General features: G+C 42.3%; 1 protein-coding gene across 1 annotated transcript in view; it reads right to left on the reverse strand.

Annotated features, from left to right (window-relative positions):
• The window catches only part of LOC147011612 (metabotropic glutamate receptor 1-like), a 136936-nt gene that overhangs the window by 108439 nt on the left and 13497 nt on the right, over positions 1 to 15000 (reverse strand). Inside the window, exon 2 of the mRNA XM_085858483.1 lies at positions 8504 to 8753. Coding sequence (XP_085714609.1) covers positions 8504 to 8753 — 250 coding nt within the window. The remainder of the gene's footprint in view (positions 1 to 8503; positions 8754 to 15000) is intronic.

Below are 15000 nucleotides of genomic sequence, written 5' to 3' on the forward strand. Positions count from 1 at the left end.
AGGAACACATAGTCTGACATCACGTGATCCATATTACACAGAATAATGCGAACTTCTTTGAGTGCACATCTATCTATCTTCTATATATTACTAAAACTCTCATCTTGTATATATTCATATATATATATATATATTCATATATATATATATATATATATATATATATATATATATGTATATATATGTATATATATATATGTATGTATGTATGTATGTATGTATGTATGTATGTATGTATGTTCCCGAAATATAGCCAAAACGGTAAACGATAGCGCAAAAATTTTAGGGCCACCTTACTCACCATTCTCCTGCGGTGTGCAGTATCAAGTTTCGTTAAAATCGGGCAATTAAAAATAATATTAAAAAAATCAATTCCCGATCCAGTCAAGTTCTCTTCGGGAGAATTTGATCAATGCAAACAACCTCAGCGGTATAGTTTGCTGGAGCTATCTTTTTTTGGTTTTATTCAAATAATCTATTTTAAAATCTCAAACATTTAGCATAGACAAAGAACGATTTATTTTTAAGCATAAAATAAACATCGCCATTTTGATCTAATACTACCGTGTTCATTAATAAATAAAATTGTGTTTAGAAGATTATGCACAATAATATCTTCGACTTTCGTTCCTCCGTTTTTTTTTTCACATTGACGCGCAATATCAAGTTTCGTTCAAATCAGGCAACGAAAAAAATTGTTTAAAAATCAATTCCCGATTCAGTGAAGTGCTCTTCGGGATTATTTGATCAATGCAAACAACCTCAGCGGTATAGTTCGCTGGAGCTAATTTTTTTTTGTTTGTTTTATTTTAAAATCTCAAACATTTAGTATAGACAAAAAACGATTTATTTTTAAGCATAAAATAAACATTGCCATTTTGATCTAAGACCGTTATAGATTCCAGCATCACTTAACAGCACCGCCGTCTCAAGGGTTATAACGCCGGCTAGTTCGGCACACGTCTCGGGTCACGCTCCTCAGATCATGATACCAAAGTACACCTGGGCCTTACCAGTTGGGGATTTAGACCCAGGCTACAGACTGGGTTTGATCAGAGACTGAGCGAAGTCTGCCAGTGCGTAACCATTTTGGTTTTATATACAAATCGAGCGCATTGTTCCTCGGCACGGCACGAATAAATTCAAGGTGGCAACTTTCGTATAAATCAGCCAGATTTATTGGGGACACATCGGGGAAACACGACACAAGCAAAGCATTCACAACAATGTTATAATTAATCTATAACCCACTCTTAACTTGGGAGCTACGGATACTGGTTTCGAAGGGAACCCGAGCGAGATAAACCTTAGGCCTGGACAACATGCAGACAAGACACGGAGTACTTGGTGATGCCTCATGGACGAGAGGAAAAGTGTCGAAGGCACGAATGCATCTCCTGACAAGCCGAAGTTGTCGGATTCGAGCGCCCAAGCTCGAGCATACAGCGTGGCAACATGGCGCTCGTACTCCTATCGGCATCGCTCACGCATGCCGCGTGGCAAGATGGCGGCCATGGCCTCCTTTTGTTGCACCGCTCACGTACCAGCCTCGGCATGTTCAGCCCCCGTAAGGTCGACGGCACAGGAGAGGAAGATCGATGGTATGTTCCAGCTGGTTTCTCACAAGGTCCAGTATGCGAATTCAGGCCTGACCTTTACACCAGACTAGGCCAAATTGGGGTGTTGGACTCCACAGGTGGATCGATGGGATGAAAAGACGTGTCGAGCCGTGCAGGGAGTAAGGACAGTCAGAGGCTCCGTGGTTGGACTCAGGATGAACCTGAGAATCACCTGCATGCTGGGTCCATGGCTGAGAGGGAACAGCTCGTCCAAACCACTCTTCACAAAGCAGATCGCTGACTCCCCTAGCAGTTCCTCATAATGCAGAACGCAGACTCACAAAGCAGTTCCTCTTGCCTTTCAGGGCGGGCCTTTCTCACAAAGCAGATCGCAGACAGACCTCATGCAGTTCTTCTTGCCTTTCGGGGCAGGCCTTTCTCACGAAGCAGATCGCAGACAGACCTCATGCAGTTCCTCTTGCCTCTCGGGGCGGGCCTTTCTCACGAAGCAGATCGCAGACAGACCTCATGCAGTCTAGCGTTCCGTGGATCGGATGAAATTGTTGGATCACAGACGAATGGTAACTACCTTGGTTTAATGGAATTATTGAGGAATACGATCCATTTTTGGCGCAGCACATTCAGAAATATGCCAACCAAGGTAGTGGCCACACCAACTACTTATCATCTACGACATGTGAAGAGTTAGTCTCCATCATCGGAAAATCTGTTCACGATAATATCGTCGCTCGTGTGAAAGAGGCAAAATACTTCTCTGTGTCAGTCAATTCTACTCCTGACGTAAGCCACATCGACCAGCTCACAATTATTCTACGATACATCGAGAACGAGGCTCCAGTGGAGCGTTTCATGACCTTTCTAAGCAACACAGGACACAGTGGACTCCAGCAAGCGACGGCATTACTGGATTTTTTGAAAGCCACTGCATTGGACATGGCGAACTGCAGAGGGCAATCTTACGATAATGCATCTAATATGAGTGGCCAATACAATGGGATGCAGGGAATGATCAAACAGGAGGACCCTCTCGCAATATTTGTGCCATGCGTGACGCACTCACTGAACTTAGTCGGTCAGTTGGCCGTGGGATGCTGTAGACCTGCAGCAGCATTCTTTGAATTCGTGGAACAAGTATATGTATTATTTACAGCTTCCACGTCGCGCTACGCCAGATTATTTGATGCCCTGAAAGCCAAAGGTCTGCAAGTATCAAAGTGCCTCAGGAACACTCGCTGGTCAGCTTATTCTGATGCAACCCGAGCTCTTGTAGATGGTTACAGTGAAATCATGGATGTCCTCGATGAAATCACAAATGATGAACAACTGAATAGTGAAACGAGAAACACTGCCGAGACACTTCACCAAACGATGTGCACGCTCGAGATAGGGTTCTATGCTGGTTTCCGGTCTACTGTCCCTGGTAGATTTGATCGTACGAGTGAAACCCTTCAGTCGCAAGCTACCGATCTCAACACAACCGTGCAGCTCCTCAAGTCACTGGCGAGCTTCGTGCAGTCATTACGCGATCAGTTTGATACATTCGTTGTTGACAGAGTGGAGCACTCAGGTACGGAGGAATTCACTCGCGGATCGCGAATACGAAAGCGTAATGTCTGCCTCGCTCCCTTGGACTACGGACACACTCCAGAAGTATAACTAGACGCCAAGGAGTCCTTTCGCATCAGTGGATACGTTGCAGTGATCGACGTACTGCTGTCGCAGTTAGAAAAGCGTACAAATGCTTACAGCGAGATGAGTGACAGATTTGGATTCCTGCGTGCTCTTGTTCAACTCGAAGTGGAGCAGATTCAAACGTCATGCTCGAAGCTCGTCGAGCTGAATCGAGAAGATCTATCACCTGACCTCACAGAAGAAATGATTCAGTTTCAAGCCATGATGAAGGAGTCAGAGCCAGACTCGGGCCGTACTAAACTCGAGATGTACAGTTTTCTCATCGAGCGAAAACTCACCGATACTTTCCCAAACGTGGAAGTGCTGCTTCGGATTTACCTCTCACTGATGGTGTCGAACTGCTCTGGGGAGCGCTCGTTTTCGAAAGTCAAGCTTATCAAGAACCATCCTCGCTCCACGATGGGGCAGCAGAGACTGGTCAATCTGACCATCATTTCCACCAAATCCGATGAGCTCAATTCCATGCAGGTTGACAGTATCATATCCGAGTTCGCTGCCGCGAAGTCGCACAGGAAGCTTGTCCATTGATTAAGGCACCGTGTGTATGTTCATTGATGTGGATGACACTGCCGTATATTTGCGGTCGCTGGAAGTCGGCTATTAATCACCATTTCGGATTTCTCTTGCCCAGAGGGTTTTTAGAAGTTCGAAGATTTTTAGTCGAAGTTCGTAGTATGATTAATGACAGCGCGTCGTTTGTTATTTTCTTATATTAGTCCATCTCTATCTCTTAGTCTTGTAGCAACAGCACTTTTGTGATTTGTGATTTGTGATTTGAATTTGATTTTAGAATGAGCTCATAGATAAGTCATCAGCCATATCAATAACAATCCGTCCATCTTGTCATATTGTCAGATTTAATTGTAATTTGTGAACACATATGCCAAATCATTCCTGATCAGGATCTGCCAAATTTATAGATATAAGTTCAGTTGTTGATTAAAAATCAGTTATAATTTAAGTTGTCAATTCATCTCCAACTTTGGGGGCCCCCCACAATCATTGTGCCCACGGCCCCCCACATGGTAAATCCGGCCCTGTCCCCATCCCCATGAGCACATCAAAGGCTGATTTCTGGTCCGTTGAAGGCTGAATATCAGCATTTCACAGGGAAACTTTGACGTACTTGGCACTGAAATCTTTCAATACGAACAGCGGTGTACAACTTTCGATGGAAACAAAATCGGCACGATCGAGAGTAGCGTCCGAATCATCCCTGCTGCTGCACTGAATTGATGCAATAGTCCGGCCAGAATATTCGTCGTCAAGATGTTGCGTGATTAAATTACCAATACAGTCACTCAAATTTATACCGCTGACATACTTCTTAACAACTCATGGCTCGCAGACTTCCTTACCTCTCCTGTCGCAGTCACCATGTGGCCCTAAATGGAGTTCTTTCATCCCATCTTCCTGTCCAGGCTGGAGTTCCTCAAGGTAGCGTTCTGAGCCCTGTTATTTTTTCTGGTTTTCATCAATGATCTCTCCGACTCTCTGGAAAATCCTCTATATCTGTTTGCTGATGACTCCACCCTCTGCCATACCATCTGTCATCCCTCAAACCGGCATGCAGCAGCTTCTTCGCTCACTACAGATCTGGATAAAATCACAAACTGGTCCAGCATGTGGAACATGTCTTTCAATCCGGACAAATCTCACTCTCACTGTATCTCTTCGAAAGGACCGTTTAGAAAATCCCCCCATCCACTTTCTCAACAATCCTCTGGAAGAAGTCCTTTCTTTCAAGCTTCTGGGTCTCACTATCTGCCATGACCTTTCGTGGGAAAGACACATTTCAAACTTCGCCTCCAAAGCCAGTCGCAGATTGGGAATCCTCCGTCGTGCAAAGTCCTTCCTCTGCCCACCTGAGCTCCTGACCACATACAAAGCTTTTGTCCACAGCCTGATGGAGTACTGCTGTCCCCTCTGGGCTGGTGCTCCTGCCTCCCACCTTTCTCAGCTTCACGCTGTGGAAACCAAGGCATTTCAGATCATTGGCATCTCCCACGGTGAGGCTGAGTCTTTGGGCCTCTCACTCATTCACCGCAGGTTGGTCGCTTGTCTTTCTGCCTTCTACCGTCTCCTCTCCAGCATCGCCCCCCAAGCTCTCTCTGCGATTTATCCCCACCACATTTCCGCAGGGCGCTCAAGGTCCGCCAACAACCCCCTTCTGGTAAAACTACCAAAATCACGAATCACTGCCCACCTTCACTCTTTCATTCCTCTTTTTTTCCCACCTTTGGAATAAACTCCCTCACTCTATTCATTTCCATTCTTCCCTCCAGGCCTTCAAAACAGCTGTTCACCACCACCTCTTATCATCCCCCATCCAAATCCTCGATCTTTTCTACCCCCGATAATCCACCCAAGCCCACCTCCTTCAAATTCCCTGCTTTCCTTCCTGAAAGTCCCTGTAATGTCCATCTTCTATTCCCCATGTTCCCCACCCCATCCCTCTCCCTTCCACAGATCTCCTAATGTGTCTGTTCCCCACTGTTTTGTCCTTCCCACTCCCTCCTCTCTTGTCGCATGTCCCCCATGATGTGCATTGTGTGTTAGCTCTCACACGAGCCTCGACAAGGTATAGAAAAAAACAACAAAAAAAAACAACAAACAATCACTTTCACCCCAGAAACAACAGTCAATCTGAACCACGCAGGCCACTGCTCAGACGCCATGACCGAAGACGACTGCGCAGTTCTACTGCGCAGCTCGGTTAAAGGTGACTCGGCATTTTGGCGCGCACGAAATTATATCTTGAAAATAAATGCCGACGTTTACATTTCGGGTTTTGAAACTTTTGCACCTTCGGCGGAAAATGTATAAATATAAAAGGCTAAAAATGTGTTTTATATTTATATTTCATTTAGGCAAATATACCGTCAGCGGATCTGTAAACCAAGTTATAAAATAACAAAGGCCTTATGCACATTCTGTATTTTCGAAAGTTAATTTTTTTATAAGGAGGGCACAAAGCTGAAGGTTCACCTCGAGCACCTAATACCCTCGCACCGGCCCTGTGCCTGCCCCATTGTTTTGTGTCATTCCGTTACCTCTTAGCGGTGCTATAGGCTTTCGTTTTTCATTCCTTTTCATTGTATATATGTGTGTGTGTGCCTCACTACCTGTCGTCCTTTGAGCACCTGGTCTGTCCCGATTATTTGTCTGTCTCTGTATTCACTCCTAAACCGTTGAACAGAATGAGTTGAAACTTGATGGTTATACTCAGGGTGTGCAGTGAATCTTTTAGGAAGTTGGGGTATTTTTATGGAGAATTTATTTTTTAACATTAAAATGAGTGAATCATCATCCCATAATGTTTCTTGGTGTTAACTTACCATATTTTTCAGCTTATCAGTCAATGTTGAGTACAAGTCAAATTGGTTAATTTCCCCATTTTTTCGTTCCTTCATTCATAGATAAGTCGATTTGGAGTACAAGTCAAAGCTACATAAACTACAGCAATTAGCAAAACCGTCAGTAAGAACAATCAAGGTGTTAATTCCTCCCTAACACTGTCACAACACATCACTGCCAAAGGTACTTCCATGGTCATGAATATTAATGAGCCGTTTTGTGCACATCAATTGAATTGCTTTGTGGGACGAACTTTCGGGTAAATTAGGAATGTAAATAGTTTTTCAACATGTTTGTTTTCATATTATAGAGTTACCGTACTGTATTTAAAACAAGCTACAGAATCTTTATCAGCACAGGCTCATAGTACATTACATTTTGTCGCAGTTCACCACTCCTTAATAAACATGAACGCCTGACATTGTAATACAAGCACTCGATGTTTGTTCACCTAGCTTTGCAGCCATGATTTGCCTTCTTGGCTTTCTCAACACAAGATTCATCTTCGTACACACATTCATATTTCCCCGGCGCTCTGATCTCACCACCTCGTTGCAACTCGGTGTGACCACCACTTCTCCCATCCGGATTCACTGTGCGGGCATATCGGCCACTCCCTCCCTGTAACCCCTCTACCCCACACTAGCACCACCCCAGTCCTGACAATCAATCTCAGCCTTACATTTTGGTGAGTATCCCTGCAACTGTTCATTTAATTGGCCATATGTGTATTTCATTTGTTTAGTATTTGTCCCAAATATGTAGTTAAGTGAGGTTAAAGTTATGTTAGGGTGCCAAAAATGTACACTGGGAACACATCCCCCACATTATAATACTAAATGTATGGGAATATCTCATCTGCTTTATGTCATTTTGCTTAAAGTCACACTTTCTAGGAACACATCCATGACGTTCAGTGGAAACTTGCTGTGGTGTGTTTTAAATGAACAATTATACAATTTATTTCTGAAATTATCACACATTGTAATTTTTTTTTCATTTGAAAGCACATTGTTGTGGAGTGTATTGGCATGTGGTGTGCAATGGTGTGTGGCTTTACACACAGGCAGAATTTAGTTGCTGCTTCTGGGGTTGGACGTCCTCAAAACATTCGCTTCGCCATCAAGCCAGTGCAGGGAATGCCAGCTTCCACAATAGGTACAGTACCATTACTTTATTTCCATATTTCTCTGTTATGGTATATTGTGATCAGTGAATTGTGGGGGGGGGGGGGGGTTTACATTGTCATTTTTTAACTTTATGCTAATTTTTATGACTACCACCACCACCACCAACAGCCATCGACTTGATGAAAGTACAGTCAATGGCACCACAGAATAACTGAAATTGCTGACTTTGAAGTAGACTCAGGGATGCAGAGAGAATTTGGCACACTGGGTGAGTAGGTAGATGGAGGAGTGGATAAATAGAGGGGGAAGTTGGTGAAGGAGGAAGTTTATAAAAGTTAATGAAATAGCAACAGGATAATGCTGTTTAATAATTCAGATCGACCGAATGTCATGACATAATGATGTCGTTTGGATGGATCGCCAAGTTATGTAATTTGGGTGGACCCTTGAATGGGATGATCCACCTCATAATAATGGATTTTGACTCCTATGTCATTCGGAAGGACCCCCATTACATTACCTAATAACAATGGGATGATCCATCTCATAATAATGGATTGTTGACTCCTATGTCATTCAGAAGGACCCCCATGACATCACCATGAACCCCTAGGCCTTTGAGGTTGCATGTACATCATGCTCAAAGCATAAACCAACCAGTGAGCTCTTCACAGGACTTGAGAAAACAAATGGTTGACCTACAAAATGAGGAAGTACATTCAATGCGGTTACATCGGTTCTTACCTTCCCACAAGCAGGAACTTTCCGGTGAGTTTTTGGCGGCGCATTGCCATGAGAAGGCGTCGCACAGTCATGCCCTCACAGTAGCACACAACCACTTGTGCGTGGGGAAGGTATCCCGCCAGTTTCCTCACAATATCGTCAAATCTCAATTCCTCGGCATTGCTGTAAATCTTGTCCGCGTACGCGATGCAGATGTTTTCCTCCGCCGCAAGTTCGCGGAAGACCTCCATCCCACTTTCTCCATAATTCCCTGGGGTTGCAGAAGGAGAAGTTCAGAGTAGGTGGGCTTTGAATTATCGTTGGAAAGGTACATTTTAACTTCAAACCATGCAAATCAATGATTCGACCAGTCATTCAAATATGATTATAATTAGTGTGTGTCCCAATAGTGACGATGCTAGATTTTTGTCTGCTGGCTGTTTCGTTTAAGGATATGTAAAAGAGTGAGAAACTCGCAGGAGAATTGCCAGGACAATATGGGATGGGGACTCTGAAAAGTCAATCCTGCCCAATAAATAAAAATAAACTATTACAATTTATTTATTTGAGATATCAGGATGGCAAAGCAAAAGCTCCAAATCATACAAGACTGACGTCATAATGCCAGAGCTGTGCAAATTCCGAAAATGTTGAACCACCGGCTGGAAATTATGCCTGGTGTTAGCTTAATGGTTAGGATGGTGGGCTTTGGATCCTGGGGTCCTGAGTTCAAATCCCACTCAGCTGTTGAATTAATACCAGGTGGGATTAACTCGACCTGACACCCTTCTGAGGTCAGCAAAATGTGTGCCAGCATGCTGGTATACTGTGTTGGAGTGGCAATCCATCCAGGATTGCACCCAATAGCCACGAAGACTGGTTAAGCAGCACCAATGCTCTGCACAGAGTGTGGTCCCGCTCGATGGCTGGAAATTGCAAACATCGATTTTGATCGATGTCACTTGAAATTGCAAAATTGATCGATTTATAATATGGATGAATAGATTTGACATTTTCTTTTCAAAATTTTATTTTGTCATATATATATATATATATATATATATATATATATATATATATATATATATATATATATATATATATATATATATATATATATATATATATATATATATATATATATGAGCCTGGTGTTGGCACAGTGGTTAGGGCAGCGGCTTGGGATCCAAAAGGTCCTGAGTTCAAGCCCCGTTGGGCCACTGAATTAATGCACCAGGGGGTTGACTCAGCCTGTCATCCTTCCGAGGTCGGCGAAATGAGTACCAGTGTACTGGGCCGGTGTATACCCTGGTTAAAATAGGTGTACCATATCCCTGTGTTGTAAGAGGCGACCAGGGTTGCGTCAGGAAGGGCATCCGGCGTAAAACATGTGCCAAATCACGATGCGGATCATACGGATGATCCGCTGTGGCGACCCCTAACGGGAGCAGCCAAAAGAAGAAGAAGATATATATATATATATATATATATATATATATATATATATATATATATATATATATATATATATATATATATATATATATATATATATATATATATATATATTTGTGTACCTTATCCCTGTGTCGAAAGAGGCGACCAGGGTTGCGTCAGGAAGGGCATCCGGCGTAAAACCTGTGCCAAATCATTCTGCAGATCACAACGGATGATCCGCTGTGGCGACCCCTAACGGGAGCAGCCAAAAGAATAAGAAGATATATATAGTTGTATATTTTGTCAGATCTTGGGTTGGTGTGGTGTTCGCGCAGGCATGATGGGCTGAATGGCCTCCACCTTTGTTGGATTTCCTTGTTGTCCTTGTTGTCATTCAGTTTCCTCAAGCATGAACTAAAATAAAATAAACCATTGTCCATCATATTATAGCTCGTACGACGTCATATGTGATCCTACGCAGGATAATCTCCATTGTATTGTGCAATGCCACACGTGCCTCTACAAAGAAAAATTATATTGTATTTAATCATGAAAAGCTGATGGTTTTAAGAAGTTTATTGCGGAACTAAGTACTTATGCAATAGATGGTTGTCCCAGCATCGTGTGCTGTTTAATTCCGTTATCATTTTGACCACGGATGATGTCATCATGCACAAACGCAATTTTAAGGAGGCCATTCTCATTAATAACAAGGAATAACATTACTCTCTGATAACTTTTGAAACATTATCGGCAGCCTTATCATATAAGGAGTTGATTAAATGCTTGAAATAAAATGTCGTCACAATGCACCTTTAAGCACTAATAGAGCACGATATCAAGGGAGCGTTATGAAAACTTCCCAAAATTTTGTATTGGAATCCTTCCTGAAAGGCATGCATGGTGCCTACAATGTCATTTTGTATGGATAAATACTCCACAAGATGCCATTCATGATTCACCTTTTTTCCCCTTCTATTTTTACCTCCACCACTGAAGGTGGCCCCTGTTTGTCTGTTTGTCCGTCTGTTTCTCTGTTATATCTCAAAAAAGTTATGCATGGATTTGGACGAAACTTGGCGGAGAGGTTGTGAGTGCAACAAGGACGAATTGTTTCGATTTTGGTGAAGATCCGGATCCAAGAATATTTAAAGAGATTTTTTACAATTGAGTGATAGGGAGAAAAACGATACAAGCACGATATTTCAAGAAGGTATGGATGGGATGGATGTGTGACAAGGACGGATAAATTCCATTTTGGTGAAGATTCGAATCTGGATCTGAATACGAGAAGTTTTGAATTGTCTAAGTGATTCTTCACCGTTGAAAGATGGGGCCAAAAACGATATATATCTCGATATTTCAAAAAGTTGTGGATGAGAACAAGCTGATGAGATTTTGGAGGGATGGATCCAGATCTGGCCTATCAATGGGAAGCAAAACGTAAACTGTTCAGCCTCGCGGAGGTAGCACTCGACCTTGTGCCATGAATCGTTGTTGTTGTTGTTGTTGTTGTTGTTGTTGTTGTTGTTGTTGTTGTATGGTCCTCACATCCTTTGAAACCCTAAATAATTCCATCAACCATCCTAAATATTCCCTAATTACAATAGAGAAACTACCGAAGGTGGATGGAGGTTTTGTTTTCACTGCTGTTTGTTACTTGCAAAATGGAAGAGTTTTCAAGTATATTGGTCAGTGGATTTTGTTATTCTGTCTGTCTGTCTGTCTGTTTTTTGTCACCTTCAGGTTACAATTTTAAACCGATCTTCATGAAACTTCACCACATGGTCGAGTTTGTCATGAGGAAGAAGCCTATTGTTTTTGAGGTCAAAAGGTGAAAAGTCAACATAGGCCAAAGGTGAACAACAGGTGAAATTTCTAAAATCCTCAATTTTAATCAGATTGACTTGAAATTTGAAGAGGAGTTTTTTTTTCAGGTTACTGAATTCAACCAGCCAATTATTTTTGAGGTCAACATCGACGAAAAGGTTAACATTGGCCCAAGGTCAACAACTAAGTAGGTATTTCTAAAATCCTCAATTTTCATCTTATTGACTTGAAATTTGAAGAGTATTTGCATATCAGGTCATTGAATTCAACCACCAATTATTTTTGAGGTCAACATCGGCCAAAAGGACAACATAGGCCGAATTTCTAAAATTGTCAATTTTCATCCAATTGACTTGAAATTTGAAGAGGAGTTGCATATTTGGTCATTGAATTCAACCACCAATTATTTTTGAGGTCAAACTTGTTTTATGGATTTTGCAAGTGTCGTGCTCTGCACGACCTCTTCTTCTTGTTTATTTGTTTGTCTGTCTGTCTGTGAGAAAAATATCTCAAAACTTATCGATAGATTTCAATGAAAGTTGGTGGACAGTTTGTCCATTTGACATGGATGAATCAATTTGATTTTGGTGAAGATTCGGATCCGGATGTCGGAATTTTTAAAAATGATTCTTCACCATTGAAATTGGGCCAAAAATGAGAAAGTAAACCCTCAATATCGTGGGGTTGCATTCCTTTAAAATGCTGCAATATTCAAAACCATGATAATTAAAACCAATTTCCTATGAGAATCAGGGGGTTACGTTCTTGGACTTCAAGAAAACATGGAGGAAGGTCATTGACAGCCAAAAATAAACACATTACAATTGAAATAAATATGTAAAATAAATAAAAAATCACTTTGTGATAAAGTCTCCTGCTGTGTTGAAACATCTTTAACATTCAAAAGGAGATTAAATGTGGCTCTTCCCTTCTTTAATTTGTAAAAAGTCTCTGTCCTCTCATTCTCTCCTTTTCTCCTTCTTTCCTTCTCTCCCTCTTATATAGCACAGTCTTCACAGAGCATTGCTGCTGTTGACACAGCTCCCTGAGCAAGTCTTATACAGGGTGGTTTGACATTACCTTCCCAGCAGTAGTTAGGGCAGGAGTTGTTATTCCTTCATGGTGCCACGATAACTCATCTACTCTTCACAAAGGACATCGTGGGATCTTTAACGTCTACCAAATAATTCCAGCAGACAGAACACCAAATTTAACGTCTGTCCAAGGGACAGCACACACATTGATGAATCGCCCTTCCTGTGAAACACCAGAATGACAGTTTATAGCTGGATCTGGAGTCAAACCCAGGCTAGATGTCTTTGTCAAGTGTGCTTACCTCCAGAGTCTCGACCATCCTGCCAGCCGAAAGTCCCCACCATTCCTCCCCTATTACCGTAATCTTTTCAATTGGTTCCCTTTGTAATCTGGCGATGTGTTTATTTTATAAATCGTTCTGCAACTCCGAAACTGGCAAATAAATAAAACATCCACGTTCGAGTCAAATACATGAGTTTCCTCAACTTTTTTGCACTTGGTTCACCATGAGAAACAATTTTCCTCTTGAGAGCCACAGTTAAAAATCAATCAGAACAATAATAACCGAAAACAAAGGAATTGATTACAATGACACAGAATATTACGCCACCGAACATATTGTTAGTGTGGAGATAATGTACAGCGCAGTACAGTATTGTAAGTGCTGCATGCCTCAGTTACCACCTGCACCGCAGCAAGGCATATGATTTACAATTATTTGTGTAAAGTCGAAAATGTGAAAAAAATAATCACTTTTCTCCATCACTTTACACTTCGACGTCATTAGTAATGGTGCACGAGAAACAAAGGGCTCATGGTGGGAGATAACCGGCATAACTGAGCTCAAAAACCACAATTGGTCAAAATCAACCCCCACCCCCACAATAACTAAATTGGCACAGAAGAGGTTGCCCATGAATGGTCAAAACCCAGCGATATTTAAGGCCACAAAATTTAAAACAAGCGATATTTAAACATACGATATTTAAGGTTTTACTGCACCGCACAATATTTTAAATCGTTGTGGACGAGTTATGGCAAAACCTGGTGAATGAGTTGGGAAGGTGACAAGAACAAGCCGATTCCATTTTGTTCCATGTCTGGATGCAGATCCGGCTTATCACTGGAATACAAAACATAAATTGTTCAGCCTGGAGGAGGTGTGTAGTGTGGACTCCACCGAGTGTCATTCTAGTTTGTATGTGTGTTTGTCTGTTTGCTGTCTGTGAGCAGGATATCTCAAAAGGTTATGGACGGATTTGTTACAAAGTTGCAAAGCAATGAATCACAATATCACGGCAGGATAGCTGAGTGGTACGCATGCTCGCTCTAAGCTGTCTAGCCTGGGTTTGAATCCCAACCCAGCTTCAAAACTGCCATCCTGGTGTTTCACAGGCAGGGGGATTCATCAATATGTGTGCCGTCTCTCGGATGGACGTTAAACTGGACGTCACATCAGCCAGAATCCCACTCTCCCCCACCCAACTCTTCTCTTCTCTTCTCTTCTCTCTATCTCAAACCCCTCTCCCTCTCTCTCACTTTGCCAGGTATATAGCATGAATTTTAGTTGTTCCCACCTGGTTTTATATAGAACCCAGTGGTTACCAAGAAAATGTTGCTGTTTGGGCACATTTTATTGCCGTTCTCTTCACCTCCCCTCATGCTACGTTTCCTTCCCTGCCCCTCATGCCACCTTCCCATCCCCTCATGCTGCCTTCCCTTCATGCTGCCTTCCCTTCCCTGTCCCTCACACTGCCTTTCCTTCCCTGCCACTCATGTGCCTTCCATTCCTCACTCCTCACCTTCCCTTAGCTTCCATTCCTATCACGCTGCCTTCCCATTTCGTTCAATCCTGTAGCACCCTTTATCCCCTTTCTGGAGAAGTTCCATGAAAAAACACAAGCCCAGAAACCCCTCCTCCCATGCTTACCCTCCTCGAAAACATCCTCCCCGCTTCCCCTTTCCTCTCTTCCCCATCTTCCTCTTCTCTCCTCCCCCTCCATCCTCTCTCTCTGTTATTTTATAAATCGTTCTGCAACTCCGAAACTGGCAAATAAATAAAACATCCACGTTCGAGTCAAATACATGAGTTTCCTCAACTTTTTTGCACTTGGTTCAAAGTGCAAAATCATTTATGATTTTGTCCTTATTATTTTCATCTTATTATTATTTACCGTGTCACCGTGTATTATTATTTACCGTATTATTATTTACCC

This window comes from Eptatretus burgeri, chromosome 15 (assembly GCF_056783735.1).
Source record: "Eptatretus burgeri isolate ZD-2024b chromosome 15, Ebu_testis_v1, whole genome shotgun sequence".
NCBI classification, from domain to species: Eukaryota; Metazoa; Chordata; class Myxini; order Myxiniformes; family Myxinidae; genus Eptatretus; species Eptatretus burgeri.